This window comes from Spodoptera frugiperda, chromosome 15 (assembly GCF_023101765.2).
Source record: "Spodoptera frugiperda isolate SF20-4 chromosome 15, AGI-APGP_CSIRO_Sfru_2.0, whole genome shotgun sequence".
Classification (NCBI taxonomy): domain Eukaryota; kingdom Metazoa; phylum Arthropoda; class Insecta; order Lepidoptera; family Noctuidae; genus Spodoptera; species Spodoptera frugiperda.
The window spans coordinates 13,941,226-13,959,536 of NC_064226.1; the positions used below are offsets into that span (position 1 = coordinate 13,941,226).

At 38.0% G+C, this 18,311-nt stretch overlaps 1 protein-coding gene across 2 annotated transcripts in view; it reads left to right on the forward strand.

Moving 5' to 3' along the window:
• LOC118275568 (neuroglian) overlaps nucleotides 1-16,329 on the forward strand; it is a 36,656-nt gene extending 20,327 nt beyond the window's left edge. The window contains exons 7-16 of one of the 2 annotated variants that reach the window (XM_050698607.1): nucleotides 4,323-4,464; nucleotides 6,048-6,175; nucleotides 6,453-6,734; nucleotides 7,666-7,888; nucleotides 8,070-8,214; nucleotides 8,338-8,499; nucleotides 8,591-9,563; nucleotides 9,676-9,886; nucleotides 10,158-10,255; nucleotides 10,623-11,621. In XM_050698607.1, the coding sequence (XP_050554564.1) occupies nucleotides 4,323-4,464; nucleotides 6,048-6,175; nucleotides 6,453-6,734; nucleotides 7,666-7,888; nucleotides 8,070-8,214; nucleotides 8,338-8,499; nucleotides 8,591-9,563; nucleotides 9,676-9,886; nucleotides 10,158-10,255; nucleotides 10,623-10,732 (2,474 nt within the window). In that variant the 3' untranslated portion in view covers nucleotides 10,733-11,621. Of the gene's footprint in view, nucleotides 1-4,322; nucleotides 4,465-6,047; nucleotides 6,176-6,452; nucleotides 6,735-7,665; nucleotides 7,889-8,069; nucleotides 8,215-8,337; nucleotides 8,500-8,590; nucleotides 9,564-9,675; nucleotides 9,887-10,157; nucleotides 10,256-10,622; nucleotides 11,622-11,977 lie in introns of those variants that run through there. The other variant, XM_050698608.1, reaches the window with a different exon arrangement.
• The last annotated feature ends 1,982 nt before the right edge of the window (nucleotides 16,330-18,311 follow it).

Below are 18,311 nucleotides of genomic sequence, written 5' to 3' on the forward strand. Positions count from 1 at the left end.
TTCAAATAACCCACACGTCTGTAAACACGCCAGACGTTTCCAAATCGATGAAAAACACGCCTACACTATCTCGGATGCTCCTTAACTTATCTCTAATGCGATTTAATATCAAGAGACAGAAATTAATCAGCAGGGCGTTGAAAACTTCGCAAAGTCACGTACGACCTTACGTCTTAATTGGTCCTCTACAAATATGTCACGGATTTGTCACATGTATCATCGTTATGATATAGCAATAGTTTACTAAGAAACACGTGACTACTGAAATCCTTCTAGTCTTCTAGTCCGGTCAAATTAGACCAAACAATTAGGGTGAAATTACATAAATTCGCAACAAGCTGAATTTTGGTACAATTGTTCAAAACACGATTATAAACAATAGCTGAAAGTTCCCCATCATTCCCGTGTGTGGAAAAAAAAATATTCAAGGTCAAATGTCAAAAAAATGAGTTTTTCGCGATTTTTAGCAAAACGGTAAGTTTTATCAGAAAAATACCTCAGACTAGAATTGTAGTTCATTAAATTATCTATAAAAAATATATCAATACTTTTTTATTCATTGTTTCAAAGTGGAAAAATGAGTGTCCTCCCGACACTCATTTTTCCACTTTGGAAGCGTCTAACTTTCAAACGGTTGATTTCGACGAAAAATGGTTTTAGGAACCTTAATGTCATTTTTAAAGACCTATCCATAGACACCCATCACGGATATGTTAGCTGAAAAAAAAAATTTTTTGTATCAGTTCCATGTATGGAGTGCCCTCTTTAATTTTTAAATTTATGAATTTTTATTCAAAATTCGAATAGCGGTTATCGAAATACATCAACCTACAGAGTTTCAACTATGTAGACCCAATAGTTTCGGAAATAAATGGCTGTGACATACGGACGGACGGACGGACAGACAGATATGATGAATCTATAAGGGTTCCGTTTTTTGCTATTTGGCTACGGAACCCTAAAAACCGCGCTAAGTACACTACCTCATAGGTGGCGTGGAAATGTGTGCATTTTATGACAATTGCAACTGTTACAACGTTTTACACTGCGATATCTCCGAAACGGTGTCTCGTGAGAAAAAAAAGTATTGATATATTTTTTATAGATAATTTAATGATAATTTTTTTTTAGTCTGAGGTATTTTTCTGATAAAACTTACCGTTTTGCTGAAAATCGCGAAAAACTCATTTTTTTGACATTTAAACTTGAATAACTTTTTTTCCACACACGGGAATGATGGGGAACTTTCAGCTATTGTTTATAATCGTGTTTTGAACAATTGTACCGAAATTCAGCTTGTTGCGAATTTATGTAGCACCGAATGTCTAATTTGACCGGACTATTCGCTAGCAAAAATTTGGTTATAAATTATCCTAGAATTGCTTTGAATAGAATGTTGAAATATGAAAAACCTTAGCATTTGTACAAATTAAAAATCTCTTCATTTTTTCTATCTTTTTTTTTACTGGAGCTTCTGGTCCTATAATGTCCAAAAAGTTATTTCATGTTAAGTCCGCATTACCTAAGATTAAATTCCTTACAGCCATAGTCGAAGTACAGTTTACTTTACCTTTTATGACGGTAGTGTGCAGCTGCACCCCATTAATTGCTCAATAGCGTGAGCTTATGACGTAACTCCTGCCCTTTAGGGGTTGAAAAAAGATATGTCTCGGTTTTACTTGATAAACTGTTCTTATTGTTTTTTCCCTTTATTGTCAAAGATTTGTTATGTTTTGTTTGCGATGAAATGGGATTAAATCCGTTATAGTAAAATTAACGAGCGGATAATGTTGAAAGCGCCCGTGGCTAATTGAGAAAATGGGAACATGTTTAGATCAGGGATTTAATGGTAATCGAATTTCATATATCGCACTAGGAAATCCGCTCATCTTTTGATCCGTATAAACAACTGCATGTAGGAACAGCTGCTCACAAGTAACAATAGGCGAAAAAATCTGTTCGACACACGTAAAAAATGTAAAGCAACGGTAAAAGAGCAATCTCTTTTCAGTCCTTATCGCGATCGTTATCTCATACCCATTCTCGCGCAATATGGTATAGTAAATTACAGTAGCACCCCAATTTACCTGTGAACATTTGAATTTAACCCCTGTAATACAAAGATGGGTGCGTCAGCGGGTGTGGATTAATATCCGATTTTTTTTCCTCCAGCCGAGTTCAATAACCTATTGTGTCTGTGGCTGTGAGTCAACCCCAAAATCCACAATAATGAATACAGATCCCTGTGACATCGGAAATTCCTTTTACGTCGTATTGTCCGCCCTTGATCCCCCTCATAATGTATTCTATCGGTCTATTAAATTAAGTAATTCCTCGATAAAGATATGCCGTTCGATCATATTTTATTTTATTGGAAATGCAGTGTGTTTGTATGTTTGCGAAAACATTCTCATAAGTTTGCGAGCGACCTCTGGGAATCTTTCGACATGTGTAAACGGAGAAGCAATTTACAACCATGTAGTCATTGTTTGTTAAGAAAACATTTATATTCCTTTTTGGAAAAGGTACTGATATTTTATTTCAATAATAAATCGATCTCATATCCGATATACGATCCCCACCCCAAATTCAATTTCCCTTAATCACAGGATCAGGGAGTTTCTATTAAAAAGTACTTATTCGTGATTTTATATTACAACGTTGCTAAGCAAGGCAGGAACATACGTCTTCGTTAAACCAAACTCTTAATAGAATGAATAAAACGACTAAAGAGGGCCAAGTAGGAAGTATATTGTGAGATTAAGATGGACAGTTGCAAAGTACGAGGAATACTGCGTTATGTCACTACCGGTAGTACCGGCAGTACCCATTCTGATAACAGACAAAGCCAACGCTGTTTCCAATGTTTGTGTTATACGATTGCAGCTAAAAAGGTGCGATGCCAATGTTTGTACAAATATTGTTTTGCATTCCATTTCAACACTCAGGAAGAGAATCACATGTATTTTTAGAAATTATAAAACAAACGCATCTGTTTTCACAATCGCCTTAATGCGGTTACCATAACAAATCAACATCCATATAAATCCTACAGGAACGAACGATTTGGGAATACAAAAATAACTGGATTTATTCCCGTATTCTCGTAATACAATATTTAACGTAACGTACAATATTGGCTGATGGTAATTTGTGTCCTCGTTCCTCACTCACTTTGATTGGCCCTTTTCATAATATTGCGCCCTCTAATATTATTTACCGTTTTCCCCATTTTATTGCCGGCTATTTGAACGAGTATCAAATAAAACGTTCGAAAAATAATTTCTTATAAGTACACCCGATCCTGATTACTTCGGCGTATTTGAATCGGTGAATATCGATGTAATTTTCTTTGAACATAAATTATTACGTAATAAATATGATTTATATCTGTTTTCTACGTAAAGTATCTCGTTGACGTCTAGTAAAACGTTTGATGTCTGACCGAGCAAGCGTACGACATGACATACTTAGCTATTCAAGAAGAGCCCCAAATAATACAGTCTGGGGCCGCAATTTGTGAATTCATGTGTATAAAGAAATTGTCTCTAGTAGTCATCTATTGGACACATCCTCGCGACTCGCGGCACACATTCACACGCCCACCCGCCATCCACGAGAAATATTGCCCACGGATATTATTATGCACTTAGCATCTTGTATATTGTTATAAATGTGCCTGTTTGTTAGTCCACGTTGTGGTAAACAAGAGTGTTTTTAGCAAAAGTACCTACAGTATAATATTTAGACTGCGAAAACATAATTCGTCGGAGTATTTGAATAGATCTTGATATCAGAAATGGTGACTAATAGCATGAAAACGGGGGACAAAACGTGACTAATTAATCAAAAGAGGGATCTTCAAGTTTCCCTGCGATAGAATCGAGGAAAATTAGAACCTTCGCTGAATTGTAATTGATCCTTTAGAGGTCTCTTATTTGCTGTAAATGTAATGATTTTCTTTAAACGGAGCTTCAGTTCCCTTCATTTGGGACCATTTACTCTCTATTATTAAGATGTTATTGCTACTCTTTACGTGGAACACTGAAAAAGGGATATTTAAAGGTGTTGTTTAATAAACAGACGAGATTTTGCTTTCAATGTTTTACTTATATTTTTTCAAACGTTTCCCTGCACTATGTTTTTCTCTTGTATCTTACCTCCAGACCCAGAATAATAACTTGTGGATCATATTGTGCGAGAATCGACCCCGCGACACGTTGTACACCAGTCAGACATCTAGCCAGTGCAACAACCGAGCGGTCAATAAATGAAGTGTTCTGACAAATTGATAATTAATATCTGTTTGTGTGTCTGTACAGCAATCCCGCCAGAAATCACGGAAGGCCCAGAGAATCTCACCCGGGTGGACGGTTCCGAGGCTGTGCTTAAGTGCAGAGTGTTCGGAGCGCCGAAACCCATCGTCAAATGGATGAAGGATGATGTTGACGTCACTGGTGGAAAGTGAGTATTCATTTAAGGTTGTTTTTATGGATACTATAAACAAAACATCTCCAAATTATATCGTTAGTCTTTGCAATAACAAAGCTGGTTAATAAACCAGCTGGTGTCGTCTTAATTCACCTTCAAGTTGACTGCACTAACGGCAGTTATTCGTCGTATTTACGATCCAAACTACTAAGAAAGAAAGCAAAATGTCCGGTGACAAACAGACTGACGGACAATTCAATTTGACGTTTCAAAAGTGCCTTATTTAGGATTAATTGAAATAAATGCTTTGACTTTGACTTTGACAAAATGTCCGGTCTACCAATCTTCTAAACATCACATTCACAACATACTAAGATTCAAATCAGCCTTGCATATTCCTGTTTCCGCGACACAATTGCTCGCACCCGTTGCTCGGTTTCTCACACTGCACAAACACAGGATTAGAGCTCGCAAGAATATGGTACCTACGTCCCCAACGTGCTCGCTCAATAATATATTATCGGATTTCTCCTCCCCCTTTTCCATGAAAAGGGTTTACGAAAGGAAAGAAGGATATGTATTTATTTTGCTTCGAGAACACTTATAACAGAAATATAACAATAATAAATGGTAGCGCCAAAAAGGTTATTTGATATTTCGATTAAGTTCTCGTAAATAGGCCCTGGTTATATGAACACTTTAGGAAACAGTACTTTCCGATTTACATACATACATACATAACCTCACGCCTGTCTCCCATGGGGGTAGGCAGAGACAATGGAACGCCAAATACTCTCCGATTTCTATTTACTTTTTACAAAATCCATACATTTTTGTGATAGTTTTGTGTTGTCGACTTCTAGCTCAGCAAAGAGTTTTCCACACGACTGGAATTATCCTTTCTTTTACTCCATGATGTGTATAATGAAAACAGTTCAGCTCATTGAATCACTAATATCATCACTCATAGAACAGATCGATCAAATAACTTTATTCCTTGAAGCGTTAGTAAATAGGTTTCCTATACAACTTCTGATCGATAACCAATAAGAGTGATTGCTTCCAAGTTTTCTCTTAATCTTGTTAAAAAAGTAGTTCAATTGTGGACCTTAAGGGCAGAGGTTAATCTGTAAATAAATGTCCAGATTCGTAGATTTATTTATAAATAGGGGATCGTTTGTTAAAGGTCATGTCGGTGTTTTAGCGAAGTCTGTATATTTGTTTTTGTCAGTATTGTATTTATTCGGCTTTTTATAGATTATTTCTTTTGCGTTGAACTTGATAAAAATAGTTCTTTTATAGTTGAAATGTTTTGTATTGTTGGTTGATTTGATTGACTACGTGCTTCTTAGGATTTAATCCCCAGGGGTTCTGAAACTTGCTTGCTTAGTTCAATTGAATGTAAAATACTTGCTCTAATAATAAGGTGTCTGAAGTTGCAGTCAGGAAGAAATAACAATGTAATTCGGTTATAAATATGCGTCAGAAGATTATCTTACGTGTCTATTAATACGTAGACGTTTAATCAAAACCTCTAACGGATGAATATCCGTTGTGACGTTATCTAAAACTATACTAATAAGGAAAAACATTAATTAATTTTCCGTTTTTCCTAGATACAATATAACTCCTGACGGCGACCTGGTGATCCGTGACGTGTCCTACACGGACGTGGGGACGTACCAGTGTTATGCGAAGAATAAGTTCGGAGAGAAGTCAGCTTACGGGTCCCTCGATGTTAAGAGTAAGTTTTTATCTATACTTGTTTGTTTGTTTGAACACGCTAATCTCAGGAACTACTGGTCCGATTTGAATAATTCTTTTTGTGTTGGATAGCGCATTTATCGAGGAAGGTTATAGGCTATAAATCATCACGCTACGATCAATAGGAACCGAGTAGAGCGGGTGAAACCGCGCGGAAGTAGCTAGTGTATTATAATTATCAAATGATGCTTTAAGCACCTACAGTTACCAACATCACAACAACCTTATACTAATCTTATACCAAACCCTTCCCGCAGAGCGCACAGTGATCACGGACAAGCCAGAACATTACGAGGTAGCGGCCGGTTCTTCAGCCACGTTCCGCTGTAACGCGAACGCTGACGACTCCCTCAAGCTGCAGATCATCTGGCTCAACGACGGACAGCAGATAGACTTTGAGAACCAGCCCCGGTTCCGCATGACCAATGACTATTCTCTCCTCATCTCTGACACCACTGAGCTGGACTCTGGAGAGTATACCTGTATTGCCAAGACTGCCATTGATGAGGCCAGGGCGCAGGCTACTCTTACTGTGCAAGGTAAGTTGTAAGGATTTATGTTTATTCTAATGTCTCAATATTTATAAATAACTTGGTATTTCTCTTAGGTTCAGTGCTATAAACAACACTGAAAATACCAAACTTCTAAACAATAAATTTTGTAGCATAAGCAAGTTGTCGCAAGCCAATATCATTGCAAGAATGAAATTATGTCACCTGTATATGCAATTAAAAGAAACATAAAAATAAAACAACTTCCGGAATTACCAATTTATTCTCCTCGATGTATTCCTACAACAAACGTTTTCGATCTCCAGGGAAATTCTTACAATATAATAATGACGTAACTCGGACAAACTAAACTTTACGACGTGTCGTAACCTGGACTCCACTGTTCCGAAACCTCTGAACTATTCGGCAGTTTGCCAGAACTAACTCGGTTATGATCGCTCTAACAAGTATAATGTATAATGAAACTTATTACGTTTAATTTAGAGTTGAAAACAGCAAGTTTAGACTTACTGCCAACTGTTGTGGTTTCCAAACTTGTAAGCTACTGGCTTCTAAACTTTTGCTTGTAATTCCTGTCTTAGAAGTTTACCTGGCTCTGATTTCAACCGCAACAATTTTACTTGGCCCCGTCGTTTAGTTAGTAAGGATTAGAAATATAATCCCTATTTGCAAAAGACTATAAATAAGCGTTTATTTAAAACGTTACCTACTAAGTTTTAATCTGGTTAAACAGAGACATGACACTTTTTGGAACACTTAATAATATCAAACTTGAAAAGCCGCTAAATGTGTCTTGACCTTCGCGGTTTCTAACATTTTGAAGCTTACGAAGGTTTGTTCCCAAATATCTCTTCATCGATGTTTGAGACGATCAACTGAACGTTTGACTTGTATGTTGTCGAAAATAAATATACTTAATTGTTTATTCTTTGAAATTCATGAATATTTTTCCTTCCAGACAAGCCAAACCCTCCCGCGTTAGACGGAATTGAATGTCACGAGAAGACGGCCACTCTCCGCTGGCACTCCATGGGAGACAACCGCGCGCCCGTCCTGCGCTACTCCATACAATACAACACTACCTTCACACCCGACACGTGGGACATGGCCAGTGATAATGTACCAGCTATTGATACGTCTTGGACCGTCCAGCTTAGTCCTTGGGCTAATTACACGTTCAGGTATTTTTCATGCACATAGCACATACATTTATAGCTTTTAAGTGCCTGTAATTAAAATCGAAAATTACTTTGCTTCTGATAAATACTTACACATGAATTATAATTTTTCAAGCAATTCTATAGTACACTAATGCTAATGTCAATGTCTACAAATAAAATATGTGTATGTTTTATATTCCAGAGTGAGCGCGTGGAACAAGATCGGACCGTCAACCCCGTCATCGCATTCCGATGTTTGTACTACACAACCCGACGTTCCCTACAAGAACCCCGACAATGTCGTGGGAGAGGGCTCAGACCCTACTAATATGGTCATCTCTTGGTCGGTTAGTAAACACACTTATAGTCATCAATAAAGATTACACCTATCTAATCTAAAAACGAAATTCGTATTTTAAACATTTCTTTTAAAGTTCATTTCAGACTAATAATACCTTGTTTCCTTTTAGAAAATGCCTCAAATCGAGCACAATGGTCCCGGCTTCTACTACTTGGTGACTTGGCGCCGCAACATCACCGGCCAACCCTGGGTCGAGGAACAAGTGCGCGACTGGCAACAAACTGAATACACCGTACTCAATACACCCACCTTCGTACCCTACAAAGTCAAGGTAATAATATAATTAAAACCTGCTCATTTGATTTTTGATACTATCATAGAAAATGGTTTCCAACAACTAACCATTTTATAAATGGTTTTAGGTTACCGCAGTGAACTACAAAGGTACATCGAACGTGACGCCCGTGGAAGTCATCGGCTGGTCCGGTGAAGACATCCCGATGCAGGCTCCGCAGAACTTCACGCTCGTACAAGTCACCACCGGCACCACCGCACTACTCAACTGGAACCCAGTCCCACCAGAGTCCGTACGCGGACACTTCAAGGGTTACAAAATCCAAACCTGGGTCGATGGCGAAGAGGAAAAGCTCAAAGAAATCTTAGTCAAGGCTGACGCTTCCAGTGCTCTAGTCAGCAAATTCAAACCGTACAAGAAGAACAATGCTCGAATCTTGGTATACAACGGCCGTTTTAACGGACCTCCCAGTGATACTCTCAGCTTCCACACTCCTGAAGGCAAGCCTGGTACCGTCAAATCATTCGAAGTTTACCCCATTGGTTCCTCAGCTATGCTCCTGAAGTGGGACAAACCCGTTGACGAGAACGGAGTCCTCACTGGCTATAAAATCTACTACCAGAAGGTTACTGGAACATCTTTGGGACCCATCCAAGAAAGGAAGAAGGAGATCGATCCTAAATTCGACCGCGCAAAGTTGGCTGGTCTGGAACCCAACACGAAATACCGCATTGAGATCAGAGCTAAGACTAAGGCTGGTGAAGGAGACAAGTATTATGTGGAACAAACGACCAAGTCCGTGGTGACTGCTAAGCCTGATATCCCAGTGTTTGAGACGAGTACATTGCCGGCTAAAGAGGGAACTGCTCATATCCTGGTCCGTTGGATCCCGTCATTGGATGGACACGCGGGTACTCACTTCGTCGCGTGGTACAAGCTGAAGGGTCACCCTGACTGGTCGAAGACTAACGAGGTGACGGACGATGACTACGTGATCCTGACGGGGCTGGAGCCCGGACAGGTGTACGAGGTCAAACTCACGGCGCACGACGGAGAATACTTTAGCTCCAGTGAGATTAAGGATGTCGATACCACTATTGGTGAGTAACAGACATAGTTATTTTCTTACAATACTATATTTCAATCTTAATCGTTGGACGTTTGCAATGAAGGTAAGACAATAAAATAAAATGCTCGTGTGTTTGTTTCCAGACGGGCCCATAGTGGAGCCGGGCGAGGACAAGACGGCGTCTGCGGGCTGGTTCATCGGCGTGATGCTGGCGCTGGCGTTCCTGCTGCTGGTGCTAGTGTTGGTGTGCGTGGTGCGGCGCAACCGCGGCGGCAAGTACGACGTGCACGACCGCGAGCTGGCGCACGGCCGCAGGGACTACGCCGAGGGCGGCTTCCACGAGTACACGCACCCGTACGTATACTTGCCTGGGAAAACTAATTCATTACATGAGAAATAACTACGACACTATCTATGATAAAACATCACATTTCTTATTTTCTAAAGGTTTATTTTTCCAACTCTGACCCTCGAAACCCAATAAATATTTTACTCCTGCGAAGGCATATTATATAGAGTTACTGGTAAAATCAATCACATAGATCCTTTAAGCTTATAAAGACCATTATATCTCTATACCTTCAATTTTAATCTTCAATTAAAGTCATATTTTTCTCCATTCCAGTCTTGACAACAAGTCTCGTCACTCGATGAGTAGCGGCACGAAGCCTGGCCCAGAGAGCGACACCGACTCTATGGCTGAGTACGGAGAAGGCGAGACTGGTATGTATAATACATAGTTATATACGTATCTGCAAATAGAGCTGCGAAAGGAAATACCATTGACGTATTTCTTATTTGTAATTTTTTGCATTGATTATAATTTTTTTAGAGCTCATTAATTAAGCTTGTTGTGAAAGTAGAGTTTTTTTGTTAATGCCAATTTTTAAGGCTCTTCTGTGTCCTTATTTGCACGGATTCTTTAAGTTTTTACTTTGTTTGCATGTTAGCTTTTTTTTGTTGTTGAACTGATCAAACAGTGTTACATTATTGTGTGATTTGATACTTTTTGGTCAGTAATTTTTGTTTCCCCCATTACGTGGAGCATGTGTGTCGTTGGCTGTGAGCATAAAGCATGTGACCTTTGCAGCGGGTATGAACGAGGACGGATCTTTCATCGGACAGTACGGCCGCAAACGACGGCCCCCGACCACCGGACAGACTGATTCCGCTTCGCAGGCCTTCGCCACTCTCGTCTAAACCCCATACCCCTTCCCCCAAACCTTGCACTCTTATAAAAACGACTTGTGTTTACTGAGATAACGATATTAAGTAGGATTGTAGAATATAAGTCCGTCTAATATTAGACAAAATGTTTAAATGTGGACTCTCGTCCATTAGGGTCATCAATGCATTTTAATTATAGAAATTTTCTCTTGTAGAACAATAAAAAATGTAGTCTATCTCAGTAAACACAAAGCTCAAAACTCAAAAGCCTTTGAAAAAGCGCTCCAAGTATAGCTACGTTCTTGTACGCTTGAATGTAACGTAGTGCCATTGCATCACATTTTAATGCAACATAAAACAGTCCGGTACTGGCAGCCAATCGCGTTAGGCAAAATTTTTTGTTCTTCGATCTGATTGGTCAATATTTGACATTGGAAGGTGAAGTCGCCCGCCAAAATTTTCTTCAAACAATTTTCGATCTGTGAATATCGTTGTGAATCTTTTTTATTGATTGATCTGGGCAGTATTCTGTCATTTTAGATACATTTTTATGTACTACAAAAGTAAAATTAGTTTTGTGTATGAAAGTAGTTATATTGAAACATGGGCGTCCAGTCTTTATTGCACTATTTCAGAAATAGTTTTAAATAAAGGCTTTGTCACTGAGTATTCCGTCACCCTTCGCAAGTAACGTTCGCAGCTTAGGTTAGGTTATAAGTACAGAATAATTTGTATGTAAGTAATATTAGGTTGTAAAGAAAACAAATGATATTATTTGGAGTGAATATTTCCTACTTAAATGTTTATTAGCGTGCTTTGTTATAAGTTTTGTATTTGTTTTGATGTTTATATTATTCCTTCATTCCGTCCCTCTCCTCTTTTTCTTTGCCTGCACGAGCGCCGTTTTTATTTCGTTTTGTAAGGTATGATTTTAATTTTTGCTTTTTTATATTTTATTTTGCTATGTTTTTATGCTAATTTTATGCAACATACACATGTTGTTATTTTATTTCATTGATGTTACATCTAATAACGTGTCTGTTTTACTTTAAACTATGATAAATTAAGTTTGATTTACACAAGCTTTCAGTTTAAGTCGACCTAGCATATTTTACCAGACAGACATTATTTCTGATCGATCATACTGGACGTTTATAAAAAAATATAGTATATATTTAAGTGATGAATTTTAAGATTTTTATACCATCAAATCCATGTTTTTTACTCCTTGTTACCTTGTATAGATGATGTTGCTAATGTGTAATTGTCGTGTGGCAGGTCGGTTCACGGAGGACGGTTCGTTCATCGGTCAGTACGTGCCGGGCGCGCGCGTGCTGCCGCCGCCGCCGGCGCCGCAGCCGCCCACCTACGTGTAACTCCAACACGTAGGTACTGTAACTACCGCCAGGTACCCAGGCCGGCCTGCCTCACCAGTGCCCAGTGGGAAATATATCGCGTCACCAGTCGTCACCTTGATTTAAGTTTCGCAATATTATCTTGTATTTTATACTTTTTACATTTCACGACGTCATTCTATGACTCGGATGAAATTCGATTTTTCGACAGCTACGACCATCGATACTATAAGCTTCATAGCTATTTGTAAGACGCGGAGATGTTCTGACACTGCACTGCCATTTACAAGTGTTGGATGGTCGAAAATAGATGTACCTCGCGCGATGTAAAGGAAGCGGTCAATTATGAACATTCTGTAGAGCGGGAAAAACATCTGTGCCTTTATCCAATTTTGAAAGTGATATCGAGAACTTCGGTATAGATTTCTCAGTGTCTCGTTACGTCTCGCGAGTTGACATCTATTTTCCAAAGCTTCACATCGGTGACCAGAAGGCAGCAATTGACAGTGACTGTATTTAGTTGAAATTTATTAGGGTGTAAGCATTAGTGTAAGCTGATAACGAAGCCTACTATTCTGTTTCGGCCGGCTGTTAGTGTCCATACACAAGGCTATACGGTTTTATTGACTATGCTCCCTGAGATCGTAGAGATCGTCTCTAAGTCTGTTGAACATTTCGTTATTTATGAGACTGATTTTAAGTAATGAGAAATAGTCAAACTGGCACTGGCGTTCAGGTTTTGGGAGCAATCTCAAACATTTATAAAAACCTTTTAAACTTTTCTCAGATTCTCATTAATTCCCCATCACCGTCACCGATTGCAAGTTGATATTGTTAAAGGATAGAATACCTGATATTTAAGGAGGTACAACGATAGCCGCGTTCCAAAACCTGAACGTCGAGATACTCGGCTTGTGTTAGTAAGTAGGCGATGTTACGGCTCGATATCAATTACGTGTAGTTAACCATACGGTAGCTGGTCAAGACTTGAGATAAGAAAAGCTATTTTTGTCACAGAAAATAAGGTAATTAGCTCTGGACTCCGGTGGTCATGTGCGCTCGTTGCGGACTTACTGGCTTCGTAGTATTGGCGTAGGGAATTATTGTAAGTAAGGATATAAGGTTTGGACAACAAACGTCGGGTCGAAGTATACGCGATGTACAGCCAATGGTCAGTTCGCAAGCCAAATTCGTATATCGATTATTTTTATATCAAATGCATATCTTTCTAATCGCTCTTTGTAACACGCTATGGACCATAAAGATTTTTATTTTACGAATCGAACGTATGACTGTTATAAAATTCAATATATCTTCGTCATTCTAAAATGTACGTACATTTAAGCGTTGACCAAGCTTGTTCAATTAATTGATGTCGTTACCAATTACTGAGCGGTACAATGTTGCAGCTGCACTTAGGAAATCTATTTAATATTTTAGTTAAACATTAAGAACTCTTCTTTGCGTTGTTCTTCTCTAAAACTTATTATTCTCTTGTAAATAAGTGTAGCTGCAAACTTTTTAAACGCGCACGTAATGGTAACGACATTTGAGTATCTAAAAAATCTATATTTTATTAAGAAAAAAGATATTTTTATATAATTGCGCAGTTTGACCACCGGGGCATATTGTGGTGCTTTGCAGAGTTAAAGAGAGGCGTGGTTCGGTGTTGTGATCTCTGTTAGCGGAGACGTCGCGTCGGTGGTTCCCTGTCCTCCCCCTTCCCCTTTACGTCACTTAATCCCACCTTTGGTGTCAGTTCACGCAACTAAAACGCATTGTGGTCTTTGAATGAGTATATATTTGCTAGTAGAACGTTATTCAAGTTGTAACAAAGCTAGTATTGAAAGATGGCTTCAGATGGAGTCCAGTGGAGAATCGTCAGAGACGTAGTTCTAATCACCCATTCAGCTCACCCTACTAATATCACTTGTGTAACACATATAGATGTAGATGGTCAATATTATCAACTTGTATAAAAGCCGCTTGAAGTGTGCGTGTTGTGTGCTGACATGTCTGACTGTAACATAGTAGGCGTAATGATATTCGGAAAGAATCTCGGTTATTAGGAGTTACAAAATCTCAATTTGTCCCTCAACACTTGGATGTTTGTGTAACGGCTCCTCGGTACATTGGTATCGACGGAGCCGGTAACGTTTATTGTATAGAGTTTTTGTCATTCAGACAAGTTTTCCGTGACCATCCACTACGGTACATCTCGCAATCTCGAATGAATTTAGTACGGGGCGACCCGTCAGTAAAATGTCTCTCTTACGTAGTAATAAGTCCTCTTTATAGGCTTTTTTCGTATTTGAATTTTTCAATATTTGACTTTATTGAAGTTTTGCACCGATCACATTGAAGTTATGCCCAAGTTAATGTTTCTGATTTTGGACGAGCGCGGGCTCGAGACCACAGCTGTACTTGCGACCAGTGTTGCATAACGCCAAAAAGTAAGAGAAGTATCGCTGGCAGCCGTGGTCTCGCGGCCGCGCGACAATATCTCAATTGTATCGTGTCTAGATTAAGGCTAGGGATTCGTGTTAACTAATGTTAGGTAGCTAACGCGTTCGCTTACTGCATCTGTACATGTATATTTTATTCTTTGCCTTATCTGTACCTATTGTATCCGGTTTATTCGTACACTGGCGTGTCGAGTGCGGCGTGCACTGTGAACCGTCGATTTATTTTATTATAATTTTATTTATTTGTGTATACTTATTTATCCGCCTGAAAGGTGTCGGGTCTTAATTGAGTACATTCCAGACGGTCTAACCATGTTGATTTTTCAAATCGGTTTATTTACAAGTCTCGTTACCGCGCCGGTCAGATGTAATCTGAACAATGTTTATAAAACTAGACCGCCGCTGAGACTAGCAACGTAATTTATTAATTATTTAAATTAAATATTAGAGCCTCCCATATATTTATTTTCTCTCGTTATTATGTATAGTTTGACAAGGTAACATGTTCGAATGCCAACATTTTGATCGTTCTCATTTAGAGCTTATACTGTAACTAATGGTACCTTATACATTGCATATTTATATTTGATGGCACTGTTATTGTAACCCCTTTAAGTTATTTGTTAAGGAGTCTTTATCATGTCTATTGTCTAGTAAGAATTTAATATATATCTATTAATATTAATTGATTATAGTAGGAGCCTTGTTCTATTCGCGTCTGTTTTTGTCGCTTTTTATACCAGTTAACGATTGAAAATTCTTTGTCTTAAAAATATCTTGTTACGGTTCAAAATACAAATTTTGATATTAGATTGTTAGCCACCGGTATACGGTGGATGTTCTCACTGCCTTCCCTACTAAATTACACTGTGTTCATTATGTTTTACACGTACCTAGTAAAGACCTTGCCTTACGTGAAATTTTTGAATGAAAATGTGATTTTCATTGTACCACATTCGAGTTGTCAGCACAATGTCTGCATTTACTTAGTGTCACAATACTTACCGTGCGTTGTAACAATAGTCCCTCATTACTATCGTACATCGCCGTACTAAAATAGTTGATGTTAGCAGTGAAATTGTAATTGTGTACCTTTATTCGGTCGCAAGTGTAACGAACTTCTGAAACATTTTGAAGATAATCATAATTTATTGAATTGTAATAGAAATAATGTAGAAGCCGAATATATTGAAAGCATCGTAGTCCCCCACCAAGCGCGAGAGAAAACTGTGTTCATAGTATTCAATCACTTTTATAAACACCCTTGTGACGATGACTTGTTTTCCTGTTGTACGGAACAATATTATTATTAAGATCATGCTTTCAATATTTTTGTCTAAGACCATGTTTAGTAATAGCTGGAGTATTCGCTAAACACGAACTGGTAGATTGTAATTGTTGTGAGGTACATTCAGTGTTATCTATAATGTTGTCGATGCTTAGTTTTACCATTGTCGAGACCTCGTCAGTTTATTGAAGGCGCCAGACGCCTCGCCATTGTTATAATACATACTAAATGGAAAAATTAAAGCATCTCTAACAGTTTAACTATATTTGCTAAGCAAGCTTTTTATCTATATTGGACTATTTTGTTGATTAGATAATAGTTTGCATTTATTATATTTAAAAAATGTTTAAATCATGACAAAAGTGTAGGTAAAGACTTGTGTAAAATTTCTGATCTGACCCGTATGATTCTGTTCACGAATTATCGTAAATTACATTTTAGTTTGCATTAAGTAACTGTAATTTATTGTAACTATGATGAATATTTTTTTATGTTGCATAGAAAATAAATATTAAGAAATTATTATGTGGCTTTTATTTGTAATATAAAATATCTATTCCTACATGACTACTTCGCACTTCCATTTACACAGATACAAACGCAGGACACCACCGAAACAGCTGATACACACAAAACACATCCTTAATATTAAAGAAGCACAACTATTTTCATGTATTAATGTAAATCCGATAGAACGCCATTCCGAACTGCTACGCATTCTAACACAAGAATATGTCACAACACATAGAACAAGGATCATTTATTGATCAGTTTTTAATGTAAATTACTAGTCACTTTTCTTACCTACTGAAATAAAAAAGAGGATGTGTTAATGATTGCTTAGTAGGTCGATTGGTTACAAGTGGGACTATCGAGCCAGAAGACTGGTTTGATCACACCCCTATTGAATGCCCTTTTCATCATCTTATGACTTCTCCCGTTTAGGAAAAGGTGAGAGTATCAGACTCGTACTAACTAAAAACCACCCTGTTCCTACTCCAGGTTTTCGAGCCCGAGCCCCGCTAGGCAGTCGGCAGCTCCGGAATTCGCACTTATGACCTTTCTACTAATAAATCATCTAGGTTAGTAGAAGAAAGCCTGCTGATCTGAGTTCAGACAGTGTGTGGACTGTAGCTTACTAATCAGGCATTCATCCATAGGACACTCCTGTTAGAAAAACATCGGTAAACTGAACATATTTCTACATAATAGGTAGTGTGTGGTAAATTGGTTATAGTAAGTATAACTAAACATTAGTAATTGTAGAAGTAGAAATTATGACTACTTTGTATGTTATTCAATTTGTATTTTAAAAATAATTACGTTCGCACTCTATTGCTTGTGGTTAAAAGCAAATTGATTGTGTGACAGCAATACACAGTACATAATATTATTATAATTATGTACTTTTTCGATTCACCTTACCTCGTTACCTAGCATAGTCGCGGTCATTAGGGGTTGTACAAAAAATTTAGTGAAATCTATTTCAAAATTCTGGTACAGTAACACTAAATTTTGTGATATTTTAAAACTATCCATGGCTTATGCGCATGCGCAAGTCCATTGTCATATTTACGCAAAAATACCAAAAACTTTCAACATACCCTTAAAAATAAATTTAATGTTTAATATTACTCTTTTTCTAAGTTTAGAAGAGAATATTGGATAATTCCTGTTTAAAACCACTTCCATATTTTCGGCAAGTCTGCTTTTAATATTCCTTAGGTACTTCTTTTTGGATTGAGTAAAAAAAGTTGTTCTGCAAGTAGCCTGAGCTGTCCGAATATTCATCATAATAGGGTGAACAACTGATTATTATCAATATCATCAAATAAAAGATTGATCTTCTTTTGTGAAAGGAGTAGACTCAACATCGTCGAGCGCAGCGGGGCACCTTGTTTAACATAATGTGATGTACTTACTGCACTAGTAGTAAATTACGTTGCGCACAGACTAAACAATGCGTCAATGGCAGGTAAAATATAAACCTGGCATTACACGCTATTCATTCATAAACTGCTAACAATAGTAACAAAAACATCTTGCGGTTTCATGAACCACTAAGCGCTTAACCGTTTGATTTTAAACTTTAACAATATAAGTCAAGAAATATGATGAATATTCATGCGCCTGGTGGAACTTTTTGCTTCTGAAGACTTCTACATCCATAATTCAATCGCATCGCTCTTTTTGCATATGCTAATCCAGTTACCGAGCCGACAGATTTATTGATATACACCGCCATCGCCACAACCAGCAGTTAATCTAATCAGCAGATGCTAAATTTGACCACAACATTGTATGTAAGCTGCTTGTAAAGCATCCCACGTCTGGTGGATGATTTGCTATCAATGGAAACATGCAAAATGTTGATCGTAAATTATATCGACGAGATGTCCACACAAACTTTATGGCTCGGCCGGCGTCACTTCTATTTGATCAAATTTTAAGTCCAAAATCCTTTGCGATGGAACTTTTTGAAGCGCAAAACAAAGCTGTGTATT